Here is a 21,067-nt window from a genome sequence, read left to right as displayed (position 1 = left end):
AAGGCCTTCATTTACATAAACGATAAGCAGAGCTGTATTGCAATTTAAAAGAAACTTTTACCATAGGAAGAAAATATTCAATTGCTCACATTAGTAGTATTGACACGTGAGAGTCCATCTAAAAATAAAGTAAAAGAATAGTCTTTCGCTGACACCTGAATACTTACCTCTCCTTTCTGAGCACAATGAAGTACTATTGGAGGTCCAAGAACACGTCCGTCAAACTTGTACAAGTTGTCCAAAAGAGAATTTTGAAAGTCTGCTACAATGAAGACTGTCTCAAATTCTGGAGACTCAGAATCACCAAACTCTTCTATGGATTCCATCTTTATATAGGGCACTTTTATTTCCTTAATTTTTTCAAACACAACATTAAAGTAAGTGTCATTCTTGCAACACACATTGTAAACAAATGTCAAAAATCTTGATTTTTACCTTGATACTAAATTTCTTTAAAACTTCAAAGACAGCTTTACAGTGTTCCAAAAAGGATAACATTCTGTTTAAAGATATACAGCGCTGATTTTTGTATTTCTAGCATGGAACTAGTGATGATCTAGCTTTCTTTAAAATGATTCCTAATTCTGATGAACTCCTTAAAACCCAGTATAATTTGTTCTAATATTACATTAGAGAGGTAAAGTATTTCCTCAATCTTTTTTGGGGGGTGGGGGGTGGGGGACACCACAAATATTTTGATGCATTAATTCAGCTGGATATAAATTATTCTTGTACAATAGACAATCACATCTTTTCCTTCAGGGCATCTAAATTTAGTTTATGGAGTTTGGAACTCTGCCACTAAAATCAGATTCAGTTTCAACAATTTATAGTTTGCAGACCAAGAGATTCCATATAGTAGTGTTTCCTATTGCATGAAGTTAAACATAATATTTCTGAAAATTTACCTATTGGCTGCTCTGAATCTGGAGGTATTCGGTCCAAACTCCATTTTCTAGAATCCGTCATGTTAAGAAACAACTTAATCCTTAAATAATTGTTCATGCACCAATCTTAAATTACATGTCTTTTACTGTTGAACCAGGAAAGCCATTTAATGGATTATGAAGCTAGTTCATAGCAGAAACATACAAAAGTCTAAACAGACGTGACATATCATTTGTGAGTTCATATCCAAGCACGGAATACATTAAGTCCACTAAATATACTAGTTCAGGGATTAAGAACAGATATTTAAGCAAATTGCAGAGTTTCAAATTTGACATACGCTCCTACTCAACTAGCTTCATACTATACCACAGAAAACATTATCTATTATGCCTTTATCACACACAAATATCAGAAATCATGAAAGTTAAATGTTGGTGCACTCCTGTCCCAGTGAAGTGCAAACATGCTGCATGCAATTATAGACACATGCCTGACATACCATATGAATTATACTTTTTATTAGTTTTTCTCCCGATTTACCAGGGCTAGTTTCCTTTATCTTTATAACTGGGACTTCCATTATCTTAATTGTCTGTGGAAGAGGAGAACTTTGGTGTGAGATTAAATTACTAACAAGAAGTTTATCAAAAACATGTCATTATGACTACTTTATGTTAAAGCTACATACCTCCAAGGCTTTCAAGAGTTCCTCACGTTTCCCAGCTTCCTGAACTAAAACCACTCTGGTTTCAATTTGAGGTACCTCCTCTGTTCCGGGAGGAGGAAAAAAAAAAAAAAAAAAAAAGAGTAATATTTATAACCAGTTCTTCTATTGGATATGTTCTCTCATTTCATTGCTCTTCTCTGGACTCCTTTTGCTTGCTGTCATTCCCACTCAGTAATTATCATTCTAGGCTTCCCATATAACTCATTAAATAGTTAAAAGAGCTGATAAGAATTGTAACAGCACTTAGTGTTAGTTCTCTTCCTTTCCTAGTGAAAACTAAATGGTTTTTAAATCAGCTTCTTTTAACTATTTAATCTTTTAGGTGCTAATAGACTATTTGTTGTTTACATTTTTCCTGTTACAAACTGGTTCGGCTATCCCTTTGGCTATGTCTAGACTACATCCCTCTTTCAAAAAGTGGGATGCAAATTAGGCAGATTGAAAGTGCAAAGGAAGCACAGATTTAAATATCCCACATTTCATTTGCATATTCATGTCCGATCGCTGTTTCGAAAAAGGGCATTTTAAAATTGAAACCACAGTCTAGAGGAGGTGCTTTAAAAAACAAAAACAAAAAAGCCTTTAGAAAGATCCCATATTCCTGAAAAAAAATTAGTTCAGAATCTTTCCAAAAAGGGGTTGTTGTTTTTTTCTGAAAGCACCACATCTAGACTGCAGTTTCACTTTAGAAATGCCCTTTTTCAAAACAGTGATCGGACATGAATACGCAAATAAAGCACAGGATATTTAAACCTGTGCTTCCTTTACCCTTTCGATCTGCCTAATTTACATCCCGCTTTTCGAAAGAGGGATGGAGTCTAGATGAGCCCTTAGAAACTTATCTAATGTCCTCTTCCCCCCCATTCCCCCCACTCCCACGCCCCCCCTTCACTTATTTATTCTTGGTTCTAGTCTTCGAACACTCCAGTCATCTGAAGAAGTGGGCTGTGCCCACAAAAGCTCATGATACCATCTATATGTTTTGTTAGCCTTTAAAATGCTACCAGATTATTTATTTTTTTTGTTTTTGTTTTTTAAGTTTTTCCTGTTACAGACTAACTCGGCTACCACTCGGAAACCTCTCTTGGGTTTACTGGTTAACCATTCACATCCCTAGTCGATTCATCTATTCTGAAAATAGCAAGAGAATCAACAAAATACAAAGAAAAACCTTATTATTTTGTGGGAAATATAGTAGGCTTTAAAATTTCTCAAGTCTCTCTTGGGAGTTACCAATTCAAATCTACAGACATCAGTAGAGACCAAAAGCCACTCATCTAATGGTTCTTCTCAGGCCTACGATCAACCAACTGTCTTCAATGCTTATTCTTAGTAAAAGCATCTACAGCTCTTGGTTGGCACTGTGTGTGATGAGCAAGCATGAACTGTTTTCACCTGAAGAGTTCTGCCCCTTTTAACATGGCTTTGAACAACTCAGAAATACTACTGTTGGTTCGTACCAGCTTTATGTCTATACAAAATGTTTCAAGCTATTGGCACTCCCATAAAAAAAATATTCATCTTCCAAGAAACAATATTCAAAACAAACAAGTGTGACACTATTGAAAAATACTTTTCCTGTTACCTTCCATGTGTGTAGCCAATCCAATAAATACATTCTCCTTGGAAGTTTCAGTAATTTTTGAATCAAGAACAGAAGAATCTCCCAAGAGACTACTTCCTATGTCAGACACTAGCATACTGCTGTCAGTCATGATCAAATCTGTGCTTCTTTCTTCAGCAGCTGCAAAATAAAGTACCCAAAATATATTTCATCTGAACAGATAAACAAATAGCCAGTAAAAAGTTCTGTAGAATAGAGAAGTTAATTTTAGACTTCTAAACTTTAAGAATACTAACAAATCCCACTTAAAATAATTCTAACTAAGAGAATATTAGCATGTAAGAGTCAGAGTGTATACAACTATCACAGAATAACTTTTACAGGTAATTCATACAGTTTCCCTCAAAAAATAGATTGTGAGGACAGGGCATTTTGATACCTAGGGGATATGGAAGTAGAAAGCTCAGTGTTCCCTTTAAAAAAAAAAAGTGGCAGCTTGGAGTATTTATTTTGATCCCTGATCTCATGAAATTGCTTGCTTACTCCAGTACAAGTTTTGTTAAATGTGATCTGAAAGAGGTTCAGGGAGCTGGATTAGCTAAACACCCTTCCCCTTCCCAAACTCCCCCTCAGAACATTAAGCTCTCCTCCCCCTCTTGCCCATTACCTGCCTAAGTGGGGAGGGATACAGGTTCTGGGCACCACCAAAATTCTTACAAACCTGCCACCCCTGGACCACATTCGTCCTGCTCACTGTTAGAGTTGCTCAGGCCTGGCTTACTGGGCAATTTCAGGGATGCAGTCCTTGTCACAGACAGAGAGAAAGGGTTCCTCGCCATCACCGGAAAGTCTCATAGAAGAACCAAGAACGTTATCTACCTACAGAGTTATAAGGTATTACTTAAAAGCAATAATAAAGTACTCAGTGCAGCATTTAAACACAAAGTTATCCTAGTCTGACGGGGGCGGGGAAGGGAAAGAATCAGTGAATTTGCAGGATGCCAACAGGCAAAACAGAAACTATCCAGCACTGGAAAATTTTCATCCTGCAGAAACAGCAGACTGCTGAACATTAGTACCCATTCACAATCCCCACATTATGGGACTAACTCCTTATCAACATCATGTTTCTCCTCGATCCTATAAGCAGCTGAACAATTGTAAACTTCAGAAAAGACACATCTGTCTCATGTCCCTCTAAACCCACCAGAATAAGGGATGGACTAGAGAGCTAAGTGCACTTACCTGAAGAATCAATTAATCAAGGACTTCTTCTAGTCAGTAGAATGCTTTCGTAAGTGGATTTGGAAATACAGGCAGTCCCCGAGTTACGCGGATCCGACTTATGTCGGATCCGCAGTTACGAACAGGGATTTTCTCGCCCCGGAGGACTGGAGCGGCGGGACGCCTGGTCCCGCCGCCCGCCTCCTACGGGGCGAGAAAAGCTGCTCCCCGTCTCCCTGGTCTGCTGGCTCCCCCAGCAGACCAGGGAGACGCCGAGCAAAGCCGCGGAGGACCCAGGCCGGACTGCAGCGCTGATCTGGAAGCGCCGCAGGTCCGGCCCCGGGTCCTCCGCGGCTTTGCTCGGCGTCTCCCTGGTCTGCTGGGGGGGGGGACGCAGCTAGTGCCCTCCTCCCCCAGCAGACCAGGGAGACGTGGAGCAAAGCCCAGGGCCTGTGGTAGAGCAGGTGGGGCACTGCCGGTTGGTCCCACAGCACCGCTCCTTGGCGCTACTGCACCAACCCCGCAGCACCCCAGCTGCTCTGCCCCAGGAGTCCTGATTCAGCTGCTGCTGATCAGTTTCAGCAGTGGCTGAATCAGGACGCCTGGGGCAGAGCAGCTGGGGTGCTGCTGGGTTGGTGCAGTAGCGCCAAGGAGCGGCCGCGCTACTGGACCAACCCAGCAGCACCCGAGCTGCTCTGCCCCAGGCGTCCCCAAGGTAGCCGCTGCTGAAACTGACCAGCGGCTGACTACAGGAAGCCTGAGGCAGAGTTGCTCTGCCCCGGGCTTCCTGGAATCAGCTGCTGATCAGTTTCAGCAGCAGCTGACTTGGGGACGCCTGGGGTTCTTAAGTTGAATCTGTATGTAAGTCAGAACTGGTGTCCAGATTCAGCCACTGTTGAAACTGATCAGTTTCAGCAGCAGCTGAATCTGGACACCAGTTCCGACTTAAATACAGATTCAACTTAAGAACAAACCTACAGTCAATATCTTGTACGTAACCCGGGGACTGCCTGTATGCAATTCCTGTGATCCATCATGCACCTTAAAGGATTTGCACAGTACAGTAAACTTCTGATAATCCGGCACTTTTAGGACCCAGGGGGTGCCAGATTATCAAATATGCTGGATTATCGGAAGGGGGGGGCTATGAGGGGTCTGGGGTGGGGGAGGATGCTACCCCAGACCTCTCATAGCCCCCCCTTCCGATAGTCCGGCTCTGCCCCAGGCATCCCTGATTCAGCCGCTGCTGGTCAGTTTCAGCAGTGGCTGAATTGGGGACGCCTGCAGCAGAGCAGCTGGAGTGCTGCCTGATTAGTCTGGTAGCGCCGATCCTTGGCGCGGCGAGACCAACTCAGCAGCATCCCAGCTGCTCTTGGGGATGCCTTGGGCAGAGCAGCTGGGGTGCTGCCAGGTTGGTCCCACAGTGCCCCTCCTCGGCGCTACAGGACCAACCCCGGAGCACCCCAGCTTCTCCGCCCCAGGCGTCCCCAAGTTAGCCACTGCTGATACTGATCAGTGGCTGACTCCAGGAAGCCAGGGCAGAGCAGCTCTGCCCCCGGCTTCCTGGAGTCAGCTGCTGGTCAGTTTCATCAGCAGCTGAATTGGGACGCCTGGGACAGAGCAGCTGGGGCACTGCGGGTTGGTCCAGTAGTGACGCTCCTCAGGGCTGTGGGACCAACCCGGCAGCTCCCCAGCTGCTCTGCCCCAGGTATCCTGATTCAGCCGCTGCTGGAACTGACCAGCAGCTGATTCCAGGAAGCCGGGGCAGAGCTGCTCTGCCTCGGGCTTCCTGGAGTCAGCCGCTGGTCAGTTTCAGCAGCGGCTGAATCGGGGATAGCTGGGGTGCTACCGGGTTGGTCCCACAGCCCCTACGGGACCCAGCACTCCAGCTGCTCTGCCCCCGGCTTCCCCAATTCAGCCGCTGGTCAGTTTTAGCAGCAGCTGAATCTGGGAAGCTGGGGGCAGAGCAGCTCCAATGGTCCAGCTGCCCAGAGCACTTCCAGGTTCCTGATGGTGCCGGACCATCAGGAGTGCCGGACCATCAGAGTTTTACTGTAGTATGAGGGAATGAGAAACAGTTTGGAAAAGTTTAAGATACCATGATACAGATCAGGGGTGGGCAAAAGAGCCTCCACGGGCCAGATTCGGCCCACCAAGCAAGTTCATCCGACCCACGGAGGCCATGCTGCTCCCCCCCACCCACAGGTCAATCAGCACCTAGGAGCAGGAGGGAAGCAAGCAAAGTCTCCTCACGGCCTTCTCCTGTCCTGCAAGGAGCGTGCAGCTCTTAGGAGTACCACACGCTCCTGGCAGGGCAGCATGACACTGCAGGTGCTCCCCTCTGCTGCCCCCAGGTCAGTGAAGGCCTGGGGAGGGAAGCATGCAAAGTCTCCTCCCACCCTGCAAAGGGCTCAGCAGTTAAAATTCAACTGCCAGCTACTGCTCAGCTGGCAGCTGACTAAGCGCAGCACTCCCTTGCTAGGCAGGGACAGAGAGGTTTCATGTGCTCCCCTCTCCCTAGGCCCTCACTGACCGGGGAAGAGCAGGGAGGAGGCACCTGAAGTCTCTTCCTATTGCCAGAGGGGCACTAGTGTCTAGCAGAAACTGCCAGCTGTTTTGAACAGCTGGTGGTTCTCTTGGGGGGGGAGGGGCAAAGACTTTGGTGTGGGGGAGGGGGGTCGGGGAATGTGCAATCAGGGGGAATTCATGGAAGTGTCCTGGCCTCACCCCTTCTGCCTGAGGCCCTGCCCCTTCCATGGTGGCCCAAGACCACTTCAAAAATTTCTGAAGTGGCCCCTGGTCAAAAATTATTGTCCACCCCAGTATAGGCACCATTTAAAAAAAAAATAAATAAATAAAAAAAAAAAAAGAGAGAAAACTGTTAAGTATCTTTTTTGCAGATATTCTCTCCTCCTTATGCTCCCAAATGCACTATGCTTTTATTATTTTAAGGAAAGTCATCTGCAAAATGTTTTGCATGGATAATCTTACAACTCACTGTGTTCAAAAAGGATAAATATTTTTGCTTACAAAAATATGAACAGATTTTTTCTCTTAAAACACACAAAACTTGCAAGATGCAGTGCCCTTTTAAAATAGTAGCCTCTGAGGTCATAAGTTAAAACACAGTGCATGGGAGGACATAGTAAAATCCCAGGAAAGTGGTGTATGGGTCAAATCAATTAAGTAACAAAGATCAACCCTGTTGCCTGTAGGATAAAATTGATCATGCTTTATATACAAATATAGGCCAGGCCTATGTTAGGGATGTAATAGTATAGTCGATTAACCAATAAGCAAAAGCTTATAGGTTAATTGTATAGACTACATGCATTTCTCCTTCCCCTACCCCCCCACCAGTAAATTTTTTAGCAGACTGGCCAGCAGCCCAGCTCAGTCCTGTCTTTGATGGGTCCAGGACCTACCCCTGCTGTGGCTCTGCATTTAAAGTGCATTAGGAGCCAGGTAGGCAGGCAGCCCAGCTCAGTTCAAGTTCACGCTGGGTCCGGGAGCTCGGGCCCCCCAGACAAGGGCTGCTGTCACCCCCCACTGCTGCGGCAATAGCACAGGGGCAATAACACAGGGTGACAGGCAGCCAGTCCACAAAGGGTTTTAACTGGCTCCCCTCACAGACCAGCTCCTGCCTGGCACCCCATGCTGCTGCCTCTGATACAGAGGAAGCAGCACGAAATGGCAGGGGGCTCCTTGGGAGTGAGGTGCATAGGCTGCTGACCCCACCCCTAGGGACTTTAGAATAGTCAACTAACCAATAAGAATTCATGAGATTACTCGACTATTCAATTAACCCATATTTACCATCTCTACTACAGACCTTGATTGGTATAATACAGCACTTTTGATCAATGTAGTTGTAACAACCTAACTGTACATGTAGATAGTGTTATATCAACAGAGAGTTTCTCTCATCAACATACAGGGAGGTGGATTAACTACACAGACAGGAGACACTCCCTTTGGTAAAGGAGTGTCTTCACTAAGACCACTGCAGATGTCTTTATATTTAAAAACATAAGAATTGCCATGCAGGCCTTCCTCGCTGTAAAGCCAAGATTAGGGATGTTAGTTGATTAATCTAATTTTAATTGAATAAAATTAGTCAATAGGGGTGCTTCCGCTTTGAAATGTAGCAAGAGCCCGCCCAGCTGTTGCTATATTTCAAAGGCAGAAATGCCACTGGAGTTCCACCTCTGAAATCTACAAAAGCCCCAAAAGGGGCTCTTGTGCATTTCAGAGATTGAAATGCTGCATGGAGCCTGAGTCCCCAGCAAGCCCCAAGCTCCATGCAGCGTTTCAATCTTTGAAATGCACAAGAGCCCCAGCAGGGACTCCTGTACATTTCAAAGGTGGAACGCCGACGCTGTGCCTGTGCCCCTGGCCCTACTCCCTCCCACGGAACTGGGGAGAACCGGTTTTTAACCTGGCTTCCCCCAGCATCCCTTCCTCTTTCCTCCCTTTGCTGCAGCTTTCTGATAGAAAGAGAATAGTCTGTTGACTATCCGATAAGCTTTTGCTTATCGGATAGTCAATTAATCACTTACGTTCCTTGAACGTATAGCAAAACAACTTAAAGCAGGGAACTTTTTTCCTGCGGCTAACTTCCATTTGCGCTTTTGGGGGGGAGGGAGGAGGACACATGACTTAAGAGTGGGAAATGGAAGGACTTACAATACCTCAATTCCTACAAATGTCAATGACTTTAGTGCGGAACGGATGTATACCAGGTGACTTATAGAGGAGATGCCCTCTTATAGAGGAGATGCCCTGTATTGGGTCAGATCAAGGGATCTAGCAAAGCATCCCATCTCTGAAAAGTACAGAAAAGGACAGTTTGGAGGATCAACCAGTCTTCCCCACTCAGATTCTGGCAGCCAGAGGTTTAGGGCATGAGGTTGCATCTCTGACCATCAATAGACTTTCCTTTTAAAAACTCAGTTATACTTTGGTCATCACAATATCCTATGGCAATGAGTTCCAAAGATTAATTGTGCATTGTCTGAAGAAGTACTTTTGTAGTAAACCCACTACCTACTATTGTCATTGGGTGAGCCCTGATTTTTTGTATTGTGGGAAAGAATAAATAACATTTATCTATTCATTTTCCCACACCAGTCATAATTTTATAACCATCTATCATATCCTTCTCCCCCCCCTCCTTTTCCATATATCATCTCCTCTTTTCCAAGAGGAAGTCTCTCCTCAGATGGAAGCCATTCCTTATGTGTAATGATCTTTGTTGCTCGCTCTGAACTTTTCCTCATTCCCTTATATAAGTTTTTTGAGATGGGATGATCAGAACCAAACACTGTATTTAAGGTGTGGGAGCAACACAGATTTATATAATGGCATTATCTCATTTTCTTTCACTTTCTTAATAGTTCTTAAGATTGTTAGCCTTTTTGACAGCTAGTATGCACCAAGCAAAAGTTTTCAGAATGCTATCCAGAAGAACCCCGAGATCTCTTTCTTGAAAGGTATCAAAAAAATGTAGAGCCCCTCCATCCCATCACTGAATATAGGTAGATGGAATTATTCCCCCCACAAACATTACTTTGAATTTCAGTGTTTTGGGATACCCCCTGCAGCTTTCATAGTCAGCCTATCTGCAGTAGGAATGTGAACAGTTAACCTGTAAGTATCACCCTTAAGGAGTTTCCCCTCCCCCTCCCAACAAATTTGTTTTATCTAGATATGTTGGGTGAGAATTCTGTAACTTACTATAGTAAATGCAAATAGCCACAAAAAGGGATTCCTTTCACAGTTCAAAAGTTGCACAAAAGTCCCAAGAATTTTACAAATATTAATCAAGTCCCACCCAGACATACCACTGTGTGGTAGGCAAGAATTACATCAGTTACCTATCAAAAGGAGGATGCAATGCCCTGTAGTCCTTGGCAGAGACTACCAAAATGAGTCTATTAAAGCCATATTTAATGGTCTGCCATTAATGGTCACATGGATTCCCATTCCTAAAGCAGCAGATTTTGCCCAAGAAAGCTCATGATTATTTATATATATACACATAGTCTCAAAGGTGCTCCAGGACTACGCCTTGTTTTTAAAGTTGCAGACTAAAACGGCTTCCCCTCTGAGACGTTAAAGATGCAGACGGGGTTGTCAGTGAGTTACCCTCAATTAACAAAGGCTCCCCCACCCCCTCCCCAAAACGGACGATACTAGAGTGCTCGTCTCCAAGGTGCTACTTCAATGGCCCTGGTCGGTTTCCCCGCTCACGGGGCTGGCTCGGGGCAGAGCGGGGATGCTCGGGGGGGGGGGGGGGGGGCTGGAAAGCCACACGCCTGGCAGGTGCAGTCCCAGGCGGAGGCTGCGCCTAAGGCGGCAGCTGATGCGCCTTTGAAGGGCGGAGCGAGCTGTTCCTCAGACGAATGCAGGGGCCAAGGAGTCGCTCGCCAGGGCTAACCCCGAGGCCGCCAGGAGCCGGCGCGATGTGCCTTACACCGGCCATGCGCAGCCCAGAGCGGGCGGGTTCCGGGCTCCGCTCGGCCCCTTCTGGGCAGCCCCACCCTCGGCCCCTTCCTTCACCTGCTCCGCTGCATGCGGCGCGGCCCAACCCGGCCCCGCGTCCCCAGCCCGGGCTCTCCCCACAAGGCCTTACCGCGCCTCACGCTCAAACCCGCAACCCGGCCACTCCGCCAAGCTCCAGGCAGCGGCCGCCGACCCCAATTCAAAAAGCGAGCCGCCGCTCTAAGCGAGCCGCCCATTGGTTGCCAGGCGGCGCCAGCGCCGGCGTGCTTATGAAAGCCGCTTCCTCATTGGTCCTTCGCGGGATTCTCTTCGTGAAGTCCCTCCCTTCCTCCCGTCGCTCTCTGAAAAGGGCTTCCTGTTATTGGACGGTGCCCGTGCAGCTCGTCGCAAAGCGATCGCCCATTGGCCGAGCGCGATTCCCCTAATCCTTAGGTGTGGGGATGAAAGGGGGAGCTCCGCTTGCCCAAACACGGGTCACAGGACGCTGGCTCACCTCGGTTCTGATTGGCGGCTGGCTCTTTTCAAACGAGCCCAACCGTTGAAAGAGACGGTGCCATACGTCAGCCCGTGCCCATCGTTCCAGCCTCTGAGGGGCAGCGCTGCGCAGCTGGGACCTGGCTGAGGAGCCCGCCCGGGTACGCCCGACATTGCCCAGCGCTGCTGCCCCCGCCCCCCAGTCACCGCCCAGCATAGCCCCGACACGGCCCCACACAGCCCTGGCTCTGCAGCCCCCGACGAGCCGCGGCCACCCTGTCAAGCCCACAGCGGCGTCAGTCCACGAGGGCGGAGTGATGGGGCCGTAAACGAGGTTCCGGTGTAACGTGGGGCACGGTAGGGCTGCCCCCGCAGGGGTGCAGGATTGGAGCCCCAGCTTGCAAACTGTGAGTGACCCTTTCCTGCCCGCCCTTTGCAGCTAGTCAGATTTAGGGTCCAATACATGTTTTCCCAGGCACATCTAGCTCCCCAGCTAGAATGAAACCATTTCTGTTCCTTAGAAACACCCAGGGGTCCTGTGGCACCTTAGAGCAGTGGTCCCCAACCTTTTGAGGTTGTCGGGCGCCAGGGGGCGGGGCCCCTCCACAGCCACGCCCCCCCCATAGCCACGCACCCGGTGCCCCCTCCAAGGGCTGCGCGCCCGGAGCCAGCGCTCCCCCCGCCAACCACCACGCGCCCGGGGCTGGCGCTCCCTCCCCCCCAAGCGCTGCGCGCCAGGGGCCAGCGCTCCCCCCGCCAAGCGCCATGGGGCTGGCGCTCCCTCCCCCCCCCCCAAGCGCCGCGCCCGGGGCCGGCGCTCCCCCCCGCCAAACGCCACGCGCCCGGTGCCGGCGCTCCCCGTGCGCCATGTGCCCGGGGCCAGGCCAGCCCCAAGCACCTGGCGGGCGAATGCAAATGCCCCCGCGGGCGCCATGTTGGGGACCACGGCCTTAGAGACTAGCCAAAAGATATAGAATCATGAGCTTTTGTGGGTAAAGCTACTGACACGGTTACCCCTCCGAGAGTCTGTTCCTTAGGTTTCAGAGTAGATGTGTTAGTCTGTTTCTGCAAAAACAGCAAGGCGTGCGATGGCACCTTAAAGATTAAGGCTACGTCTACACTGGCATGATTTTCCAGAAATGCTTTTAACAGAAAAGCACTTTTTGCAGAAAAGCGTCCGTGGCCAATCTAAACACGCTTTTCCACAAAAAAGTCCTGATTGCCATTTTCACGATCGGGGCTTTTTTGCGGAAAACAGTACTGTGCTGTCTACACTGGCCCTTTTGCGCAAAAGTCTTTCGGAAAAAGACTTTTGCCCAAACGGGAGCAGCATAATATTTCCGGAAAAGCACGGACGATCTTACATTAGATCATCAGTGCTTTTCCAGAAATTCAAGCGGCCAGTGTAGATAGCTGGCAAGTTTTTTCGGAAAAGCGGCTGATTTTCCGGAAAAACTTGCCAGTCTAGACACAGCCTGCCAGTTTTATTAGGGCATATGAGCTTTTGTGATTTACAACTCACTTCAGCTGCATGAAAGGAGAAAAAAACGAAACAGTAGGGGTGGGTCTAGACTGGCAAGATTTTGCGCAAGCAAAAACTTGCCAGCTGTCTACACTGGCCGCTTGATTTTGCCCAAGAGCACTGACTTTGTAATGTACAAAATCAGTGCTTCTTGCGCAAATACTTTCACGCTCCAGATTGGACAAAAGCCCTTTTCCGGAAACGCTTTTGCACAAAAGGGCCAGTGTAGACAGCTAAAAACTATTTTGCGCAAAAAAGCCCCGATGGCGAAAATGGTGATCGGGGCTTTCTTGCACAAAACCGCGTCAAGATTGGCACGGACGCTTTTTTTTGCAGAAAAGCGTCTGTGCCAATCTAGACACTCTTTTCCGCAAATGCTTTTAACGGAAAAACTTTTCTGTTAAAAGCATTTGCGGAAAATCATGCCAGTCTAGACGTAGCCTAGGGGTACAGGAATGGGAGTAACAAGGATTCCTGTGGCTCCTTATAGACTAACAGATGTATTGGAGCATAAACTTTCGTGGGCAAAGACCCCCTTCGTCAGATGCATGTCACGAAAAGCTTATGCTCATGAAAGCTTATGCTCCAATACATCTGTTGGTCTATAAGGTATCACAGGACTCCTTGTCGCTTTTTCAGATCCAGACTTTCACAGCTACCCCTCTGAGAAATGGGAGTGTTACATCAGAGATGATTCAATCAGGGTCAACTTTTTAAACCCGATTTTAAACCCCTGATAGTATTAATCATTACAACAACAAAAGCAATAAGATGCTGATGGCGCAAATGTCCTTACATTCTTAAACTGATCTTGGGAGCTTGCCCTTTCACCCATTTCCTCCCTATTTTTTGTTGTGTCAGTTGACACATCATATTTAAATTTGTCTCTTCAAGGCAAAGATCATGTTTGTCTAATTGTTCAGCAAAACCCCCTACATCACCATTGGGCATGAAAAACATCATTATAAAAATTTATTTTGGACATCAAAAATACACATTAACAAATCTAATAAGCTTTGTCTCAAGGATGTTAAGGTCTTTTATTATTTTGATTAAAATGAGCTTCGGAATAATCAAATCAAAGGGAAAAATGATCAATGGAAATGTGAATGGTTCACATGAATGTTAGCTGACTCAACTGAATCAAAAGTGTTATAAAATTAACTAAACCTAATGCTTTTAATTTTTTCCTATTTTGTATTCTTCTCTAATATTAAACCTTTGTGAATTGGAAAGTAATATTTTGTATGTATTCTGCATCTTATTAGTAAAAATCTAATTTAATAAATTCTGACAGACAATTTAAAAGGAATTTGACTGATGTCCTTCTAACAATTATTATATGGTGAATTCTTATATACTAAAATTAAATGTTTTGATAGTATTCATCCTTTTTATATTAGGGATACTTATTACAAGACCATGGCACATCCACATCTGTATATGGAAAAATTATATAAAGTGGGTACCTGCAGATTTGTAGAGTTCTGGATGCAAAATTTGTATCTGTATCTGCAAAAATGAGCTGCAGATTTGCAGGGCTCTGCTTACTACTTTAGATATCTTGTTGACTTAGGGCCTGATCCCAAGCCTACTGAAGTCAGTGAAAGTGATTTCACATTAGAGGGTTTTGAACCAGATCCTAAGGACCAAAGGAAAGAGGACATTGCTTGTAATAGGGATTGCTTATGTGAGTAAGGGCTGGTAGGCATATGACCCATGTAAGTAGGAACTGTGTGCATGAGTAAAAGGTTTGAATCCTGCAAACTGGATAGGTGGTCTCAGCTATTATTTCACACAATAACAACACTCATGCTGATGATTTTCTGCTTTTTGTCAAAATTTAAAAGCATTAGCGGGAGCTTGTTGTTTCTATTTATACTCTGAAAAACATCTTGGGACTTGATCCTGCTGTACCAAATCATGGATTCCCAATTTCTTCCAACCAGATCATGTAAGGCTGTAATGGGCAACTGCATGTGGTCTATCAGGGTTGTGTGTGTGGCCTACAAGACATTTTATTTACTATTGTCCATGTACAGGATTGCCAAATTTCACTGGTTTCCGTTCACGTTTTTTTCCTACTGATATTACTAAAATGACACACACATAAACAGGCCCGCTGACAGGGAAAGGTAAGGGACAAACGGGGCAACTGCCCCAGGGTCCTGTGATTCAAAAGCGCCAGGGCTCCCAGCCGCCGCTGCTGGCTTTGTCCGCTAGTTGCTGTGAGCAGTTAGGTTCTCTCCCTGGCTACAGTTGTCCCAGGGATCTTTTTGGGGTGTCCACAGAAAGGACAGCATGTCCATATGATATATTATCTGGGTGCATTTTGCAGGGACAGAGAGAGGACAATATTGCCCCCCACCCCCCCCACACACACACACACCAACTCCTACCCCCATCTCACTCCTCCTTTCCTGGCCATCCTGCCTCCTCCTCCCTCAGCATGGACTCTGCATGGTCAGAAAAGTCCCCCTGGGGTCTTCAAGATGGGGGAATCCTGCCACAAAAGACAGCTGACTTCACTTCTGCCAATTAGCTGGAAGATACCTCCACAGAAGATCCGTTTTGGGCTTGGATAACATGGCCATTGTTTCTGACTAGTGTTTGGCATTTCGGTATCAAAACTAGAAGTAGCAAATGGAAACAATGCAAAGTCTAGAATCACTTGTGCACAAACTTTGCCTCAAATTTCTGCACTTACACGTATACTTAAAGTGTGTGTGTTTGCAGAGTCAAGTCCTTCAATATATATATGCCATATATTTTATGGACACTACAATTCATGATTCTTATTACAGATAATTTAACATTGTAAAATGCTTGGCAATACCTTGGAGTGATTGCTTAAAGGCTGCCTTTCACAGCATTTTCCGTGATCCTGTAAATTAGTTGATGCTACTCCATTGAAATTGATAGAGCTGTGCCAGTTTACACCATCAGAGAATGTCATTTTTGTGTGTGTGTAGTACATGTAAACTTTAGAAATAACTGAAATTTTTGTACACCATCAGAGATTGTCCTTTCTGTGTGTGTGTGTGTAGCACATGTAAACTTTAGAAATAACTGAAATTTTTGCTAATTTGAAAAAAAAAGTTTGTTTTTCAACCTATAGCAAAATTTTACAGCACAGTTAAGAACTCTTGGGGGAAAAAAGATTCTCTGTGGAACTGTTGTTTCTCTTTAAGTAACGTAGTTAATGTGCTGCTGCATCCTTGACTCATTTCCTATTAGCCCTTTAACATACAACTTGCTCAATAAACTGTATGTGGAAACCAGTTCTAGAAAATGCATTCTACTTTTGTAATGTTATAAATTATAAATATTGTTGTGGTCCTTGGAACCCCATTTCCTCACAAACTTGAAGGATTTTCTCCTGTTCCCACTGAAATTCATTATCTTTGACTCCAATGACAACAGGATCAAGTGTCAGCTTTTTATTTCTTACAAATTAGTCATCTAATTTTTCATGGCCATTTTTAAGAGAGCTTCTCTTTTCAAGACCTTTACATAAACTGTATTAGTTTTATGTCTTTTCTTTCCTGATTAATTAGTTTTAAAATAAGAATTAAAATTAGGGGTGTGCTCATTCTTTTATATTCATTTGATTCATGGTATATATGGGTATGTTTACACTACCCCGCTAGTTCGAACTAGCGGGGTAATGTAGGCATACCGCACTTGCAAATGAAGCCCGGGATTTGAATTCCCGGGCTTCATTTGCATAAGCCGGGCGCCGCCATTTTTAAATCCCGGCTAGTTCGAACCCCGTGCCGCGCGGCTACACGCGCACGGAGTAGCTAGTTCGGATTAGGCTTCTAATCCGAACTAGCTGTACTCCTCGTGGAATGAGGAGTACAGCTAGTTCGGATTAGGAAGCCTAATCCGAACTAGCTACTCCATGCCACGTGTAGCCGCGCGGCACGGGGTTCAAACTAGCCGGGATTTAAAAATGGCGGCGCCCGGCTTATGCAAATGAAGCCCGGGAAATTCAAATCCCGGGCTTCATTTGCAAGTGCGGTATGCCTACATTACCCTCCTAGTTTGAATTAGGAGGGTAGTGTAGACATACCCTATGAAACTAGACATTTAATGAAATATTTGATCTTTTTAACATGGGTTAACAAGCACAAATGTATAGAATAACCACTGGTTATGTGGATGTTAGTAGTTAATGCCTCGATACCTTCCATCACCATGAAATTTTGACAGGTACCCTGCCCCCTTCCCATGATGCCTCCAAGCCCCGCACCTTCCTGTCCCCTAACCCCCCTTCCTGTCCCTTTGTCCCACCCCCACGATGCCTCCTAACCCTGCCCCCCCATGACGCCTCCTGCTTCAGCCCCTCCACCCACTGGGTACCATGGCTCCATGGAGTCGTCAGATCCACTATCATCCGTCGCATGGAGTGCTCGCCAGCTGCCCAGCTGTTTAGGCTGTGGGGGGGGGGGGGCATCACAACGACCTAACTACCCACATTCTCCACCACTGTGAAGGATTTACTGGGTGCGAGCGCCCCCTCCCGACAGGGCAGGGGGGTTCAGCGGACCCTCCGTCTGTGACTAACGTATGTCTGTCCCGGAGCTTGTTCCCCGGGGTGGGGGATGTGAGTGCGATCACCCGGCCATGTGTCGGTGCCGGGGTTCAGCGGACTCACTGCCCTGCCCCATCAGGGGTCCATGGGTCTTGTAGGGAATGGGGGGGAGGGAAGTCCCGGGGGCCCGTTCCGAAGAAAGGTCCTCCCCGGAATGGGGTAATGGGTATAGAGCATCTTAGTTCTCGGTCTTGGTTGCCTGACTCCCTAAGAGTTGCGGAGTGACCTTGTGACGGATTCACTGGGAAAATAGGGGTGGCGGGCGAAGAGGAGGGGTGTGGGGAACCCGGGCCCGCCCTCTCCACCGGGTCCCACCCCGGGGTCCTAAGTGGGGCGTAACTATCGCATTCCCTCCACGGCAGATGGGGACTATCCCCATAACTCACCTGCCCACGGGCGCCAGAAGCACTCTGCCCCGGGCTTCTTCCACTCCCTGCTCCCGGCCGCCCTGCCCGGGGGTTTGCCCGGGCCACTTACCCCACCCGACCCGTCCGCCCCGTCCAGCTGGCGTCCTGGGGGTTCCGGTGTCAGTCTTCTTGCCATCCAGTGGGGTGGGATGCTTGTCCGCTTGTGGGGCGTTCGGCGGCTCCTCCCGGTGCCGCCTCCAGCTGTCTCTCCCGGCCGCTTTTCAAGCGGCCCGGGCAAGGACACCGGGGATGCTAGCCCCGCCCCTCGGACGTCCGCACTCCTCTCTGTGCACCAGCTGGGGCTTGGTGCTCCACCCCCTGCCTTGCACAGCCCTGCATAGCCAGCACGCTCGCCAGGCTCCCGGCCCGCCTGCCGCAGCCCTGTCTGGCCCTGCCCTCTTAGCCGTGGGGCCAGGCGCGTTCCCCTGCATCAGGTCTCGGCCCAACTGGGGCTATTCCAACCACCCAGGCCGTCCGCTTGCCCTCTCTGCGCCGGGGGGGGGGTGATCCCCCGACGCAGGTTAGTGTGGACCCCATGGGGTCCATCACAGGTGGCCTCCACTTTTAATTTATGTGGGGGAAAGAAAGGATAAGAGGAAAAGACTTGTTTAGGAATTTTGTTATTGTATGTAGGATAAAATATGCTGAAATAAAAAGCACAATTTTTAGTATTGTAATTTGGTAAACTCCTGGGCTCACTGAAGTCAAGGGAATTTTTTCCATTGGAATTTTCATCCCAAATCTACAGTTCTTTCCCTAAATTTTCCACATGCTCATTCCAAAAAGTATACCAATTCAACCCTGTCACACATTTTTAAACAAATCATCTCCACTTCAGGCTGCTTTCCTAATTTATTGAGATGGTCATTTACTATCTTTCTCTTGTCAAAATCACCCCTTCCCAAAAGTAGCCCATGATCCACAATAACAGATTCTAACAAACACCTTTCATTTCTCATTTATAGACTTACTGGGGGTTGACAAAGACATTTAATGCACCTCATGCTTCTCTCAGTGGATTCTGATCTCTCCATTCCTTTCATCTTCATTCCTGACATTGCATAGGTGCTTTGGTATTACAGACTCTATAAAATTAAATACAAGTACAGTCAAGGGTATCTTCCCTGCTCTCCTGTCAATGAGGAGTCTATTGCAACTGACAATATGTCTTTGGCTAACTAAGTTTCTAAATGGGAAGACGTGAAAAATACATTGTTCCATGTTCCTTAAATATAATATAGTTTTTATTAGCGACAATAATACTTTCACACATGTACTGCAGTATATTTTGTAAAAATAATGCTCTCAATCCTGCAAGCACCTATAGGGTGTTTTGCCTTTCAGCAGTTTGACCCACTGAAGCCATTGGGACTGTTCATAGGCATAAAGTATATGGCTTTGGCTTCCATGGAACTGCTCTTGCTCAGTCTAAAATTACATCCTGCAGGGACTGGAGACTTGCCATTATCAGATGCAATGTGTGATTCATGGGGCAGACTGGTGACTTGGGGGCTGGATTACATAAAGACTGTCTGACCCCGTTGCTGAGCAATAGTGGCTGTGCAGTAGGTGCTCTATGGCTACAGGATGCGATTCAAGTGGTGCACTGCATCACAGTGTCCCCTAGATGTCTCTGTGATCAGATAAGGGCCGAAGCATGATGAAATGAAAACAATTGCAAGGACACAGATGTAGGGACGGAAGCCGAGACTTCCTCTGTACGCGTCTTCTGATTGGCTTGTGAAGGTTATGAAACCCCTGAATGGGAGCTACAACCTTGCAGCAAACTTGCAGGAGGCAGAAAAAACTTGCTTCGGTGTCTGTGCTCGTACACAGCAAAGAAGGCAGCGGTCCAGTATGAAATCAGCCTTTGTTTTGGTGACTGCGCTGGCAGCCTTGACAGCCTATTATGTGTATCTGCCCTTACCCAGCACAGTTTCGGATCCCTGGAAGCTCATGCTGCTGGATGCCACTTTCAGGGCAACCCAGCAAATGGTAAGCTTGATCCATGCAATTTTGTCTCTTCATCTTCCTTCTCTGTCTCTGTACGCCCCCTGTATTTCTCTCCCTTGCAGTCAGCTGAGGAAATGTCATGTGCAGCTGATGAGTGATTTTAAGGGAAGAGAGGCGCCTGAGCTTTTTGTAGCAGCTGCTGCCGCCAAGGCGCCTCTGGGCGTGTTGGCAGAAATTATCTCTGTAAATGTATCTGATCTTAATTTATTTAAAATGGTAATGCGCTATAAATTCTGCTGTCAGATGGCTTTACTCCTCTTGGATTAGCTGGTTGGTTGATTTACCGCAGCAAGCGCTCCCATTTCCTCCCTTGCTGCCTTTGCATTAAATGAATGAAAAATGCTAGAGAGAAACCCCTTTGTGCTAGTTTTTACTCCGTTTTACAATATTCATTTGCAGTTACGGTGACTAAGGGACTCTCGGCAGAAAATCTAGAAATAGAATCGGATCTCTGTTCTCACACACTTTTTATATTACAACAGCTGATAGGAAAATGCCCCATGATCCAATCTACTTCAAAACCCCTTATCTTCTTTATTAGGCTGTTCTTGTGACATTGAGGAGCCTGGTCGGAGCGAAGGTTCTTCCCACTGTTTAGCGCCAAACTAAACCTTTTCGGCTTTTTAGGACCCACACCCTGATTATTTGAGAAGTGATGGGGTTGACTCCATGGTAGAAACTGAAAGCATTTTATAGTCAGTCCCTACTCAAGGCAGGTAAGAAGGAAAATTGCTAACCTCATTGCAGCCCCCAGCGCAGTTGCAGACATTTGCTGCATGACATTAAAAGAGAAGGGGCTGATGATCTCTGCTTTACTTAATCCCACTCACAGATCCAGAAGCACAAGATTTTTAGGGATGTCAAATGCAATGTATTTCATTCTCTCTAGGTAAATGCACTAGAAATCACCATGTAAGAGCAAGGCAGAGCCAGTGGTTAGTTGTTTGCTGCTGCTGCTTCTGTCCAGATTAGTAAACCATGCACTAGCATAGTGCATACTTTTTTAGTAATGCTGCTAGGTGTAAATGCACCCCCAAATAAGCAGGGAAATCAGCCACTGCTTTCCCCCACTGATCAGGATATGGGGGAGGGAGGCTCAGGCAGCTCACTGCTCCTGCCTTCCCCCTGGCTGCCCAAACATAGG

General features: G+C 46.8%; 2 protein-coding genes across 12 annotated transcripts in view; one reads left to right on the top strand and one right to left on the bottom strand.

Moving 5' to 3' along the window:
* The window catches only part of ECT2 (epithelial cell transforming 2), a 67,644-nt gene extending 56,443 nt beyond the window's left edge, over positions 1–11,201 (bottom strand). For 4 of the 9 annotated variants that reach the window (XM_075937963.1, XM_075937967.1, XM_075937968.1 and 1 more), the window contains exons 1-6: positions 11,041–11,175; positions 3,904–4,061; positions 3,204–3,362; positions 1,580–1,659; positions 1,391–1,483; positions 168–350 (exon numbers count right to left, since the gene is read on the bottom strand). In XM_075937963.1, coding sequence (XP_075794078.1) covers positions 168–350; positions 1,391–1,483; positions 1,580–1,659; positions 3,204–3,362; positions 3,904–4,021 — 633 coding nt within the window. In that variant the 5' untranslated portion in view covers positions 4,022–4,061; positions 11,041–11,175. Of the gene's footprint in view, positions 1–167; positions 351–1,390; positions 1,484–1,579; positions 1,660–3,203; positions 3,363–3,903; positions 4,062–11,040 lie in introns of all 9 variants that reach the window. The other 5 variants (XM_075937966.1, XM_075937969.1, XM_075937971.1 and 2 more) reach the window with 3 other exon arrangements.
* Positions 11,202–11,428: 227 nt separating this feature from the next.
* NCEH1 (neutral cholesterol ester hydrolase 1) overlaps positions 11,429–21,067 on the top strand; it is a 43,003-nt gene continuing 33,364 nt past the window's right edge. The window contains exon 1 of one of the 3 annotated variants that reach the window (XM_025190463.2): positions 11,429–11,791. Coding sequence is in view for 1 of the 3 variants with exons in the window: in XM_006134628.4 (XP_006134690.2) it covers positions 19,660–19,905 (246 nt within the window). In the remaining 2 variants the exon portion in view is untranslated. Of the gene's footprint in view, positions 11,792–19,254; positions 19,906–21,067 lie in introns of those variants that run through there. The other 2 variants (XM_006134628.4, XM_075937972.1) reach the window with 2 other exon arrangements.

The sequence above is a fragment of the Pelodiscus sinensis genome, chromosome 10 (assembly GCF_049634645.1).
Source record: "Pelodiscus sinensis isolate JC-2024 chromosome 10, ASM4963464v1, whole genome shotgun sequence".
Classification (NCBI taxonomy): domain Eukaryota; kingdom Metazoa; phylum Chordata; order Testudines; family Trionychidae; genus Pelodiscus; species Pelodiscus sinensis.
Note: the sequence above shows the minus strand (reverse complement) of the source record. Positions and strands in the feature narration are given on the sequence as shown.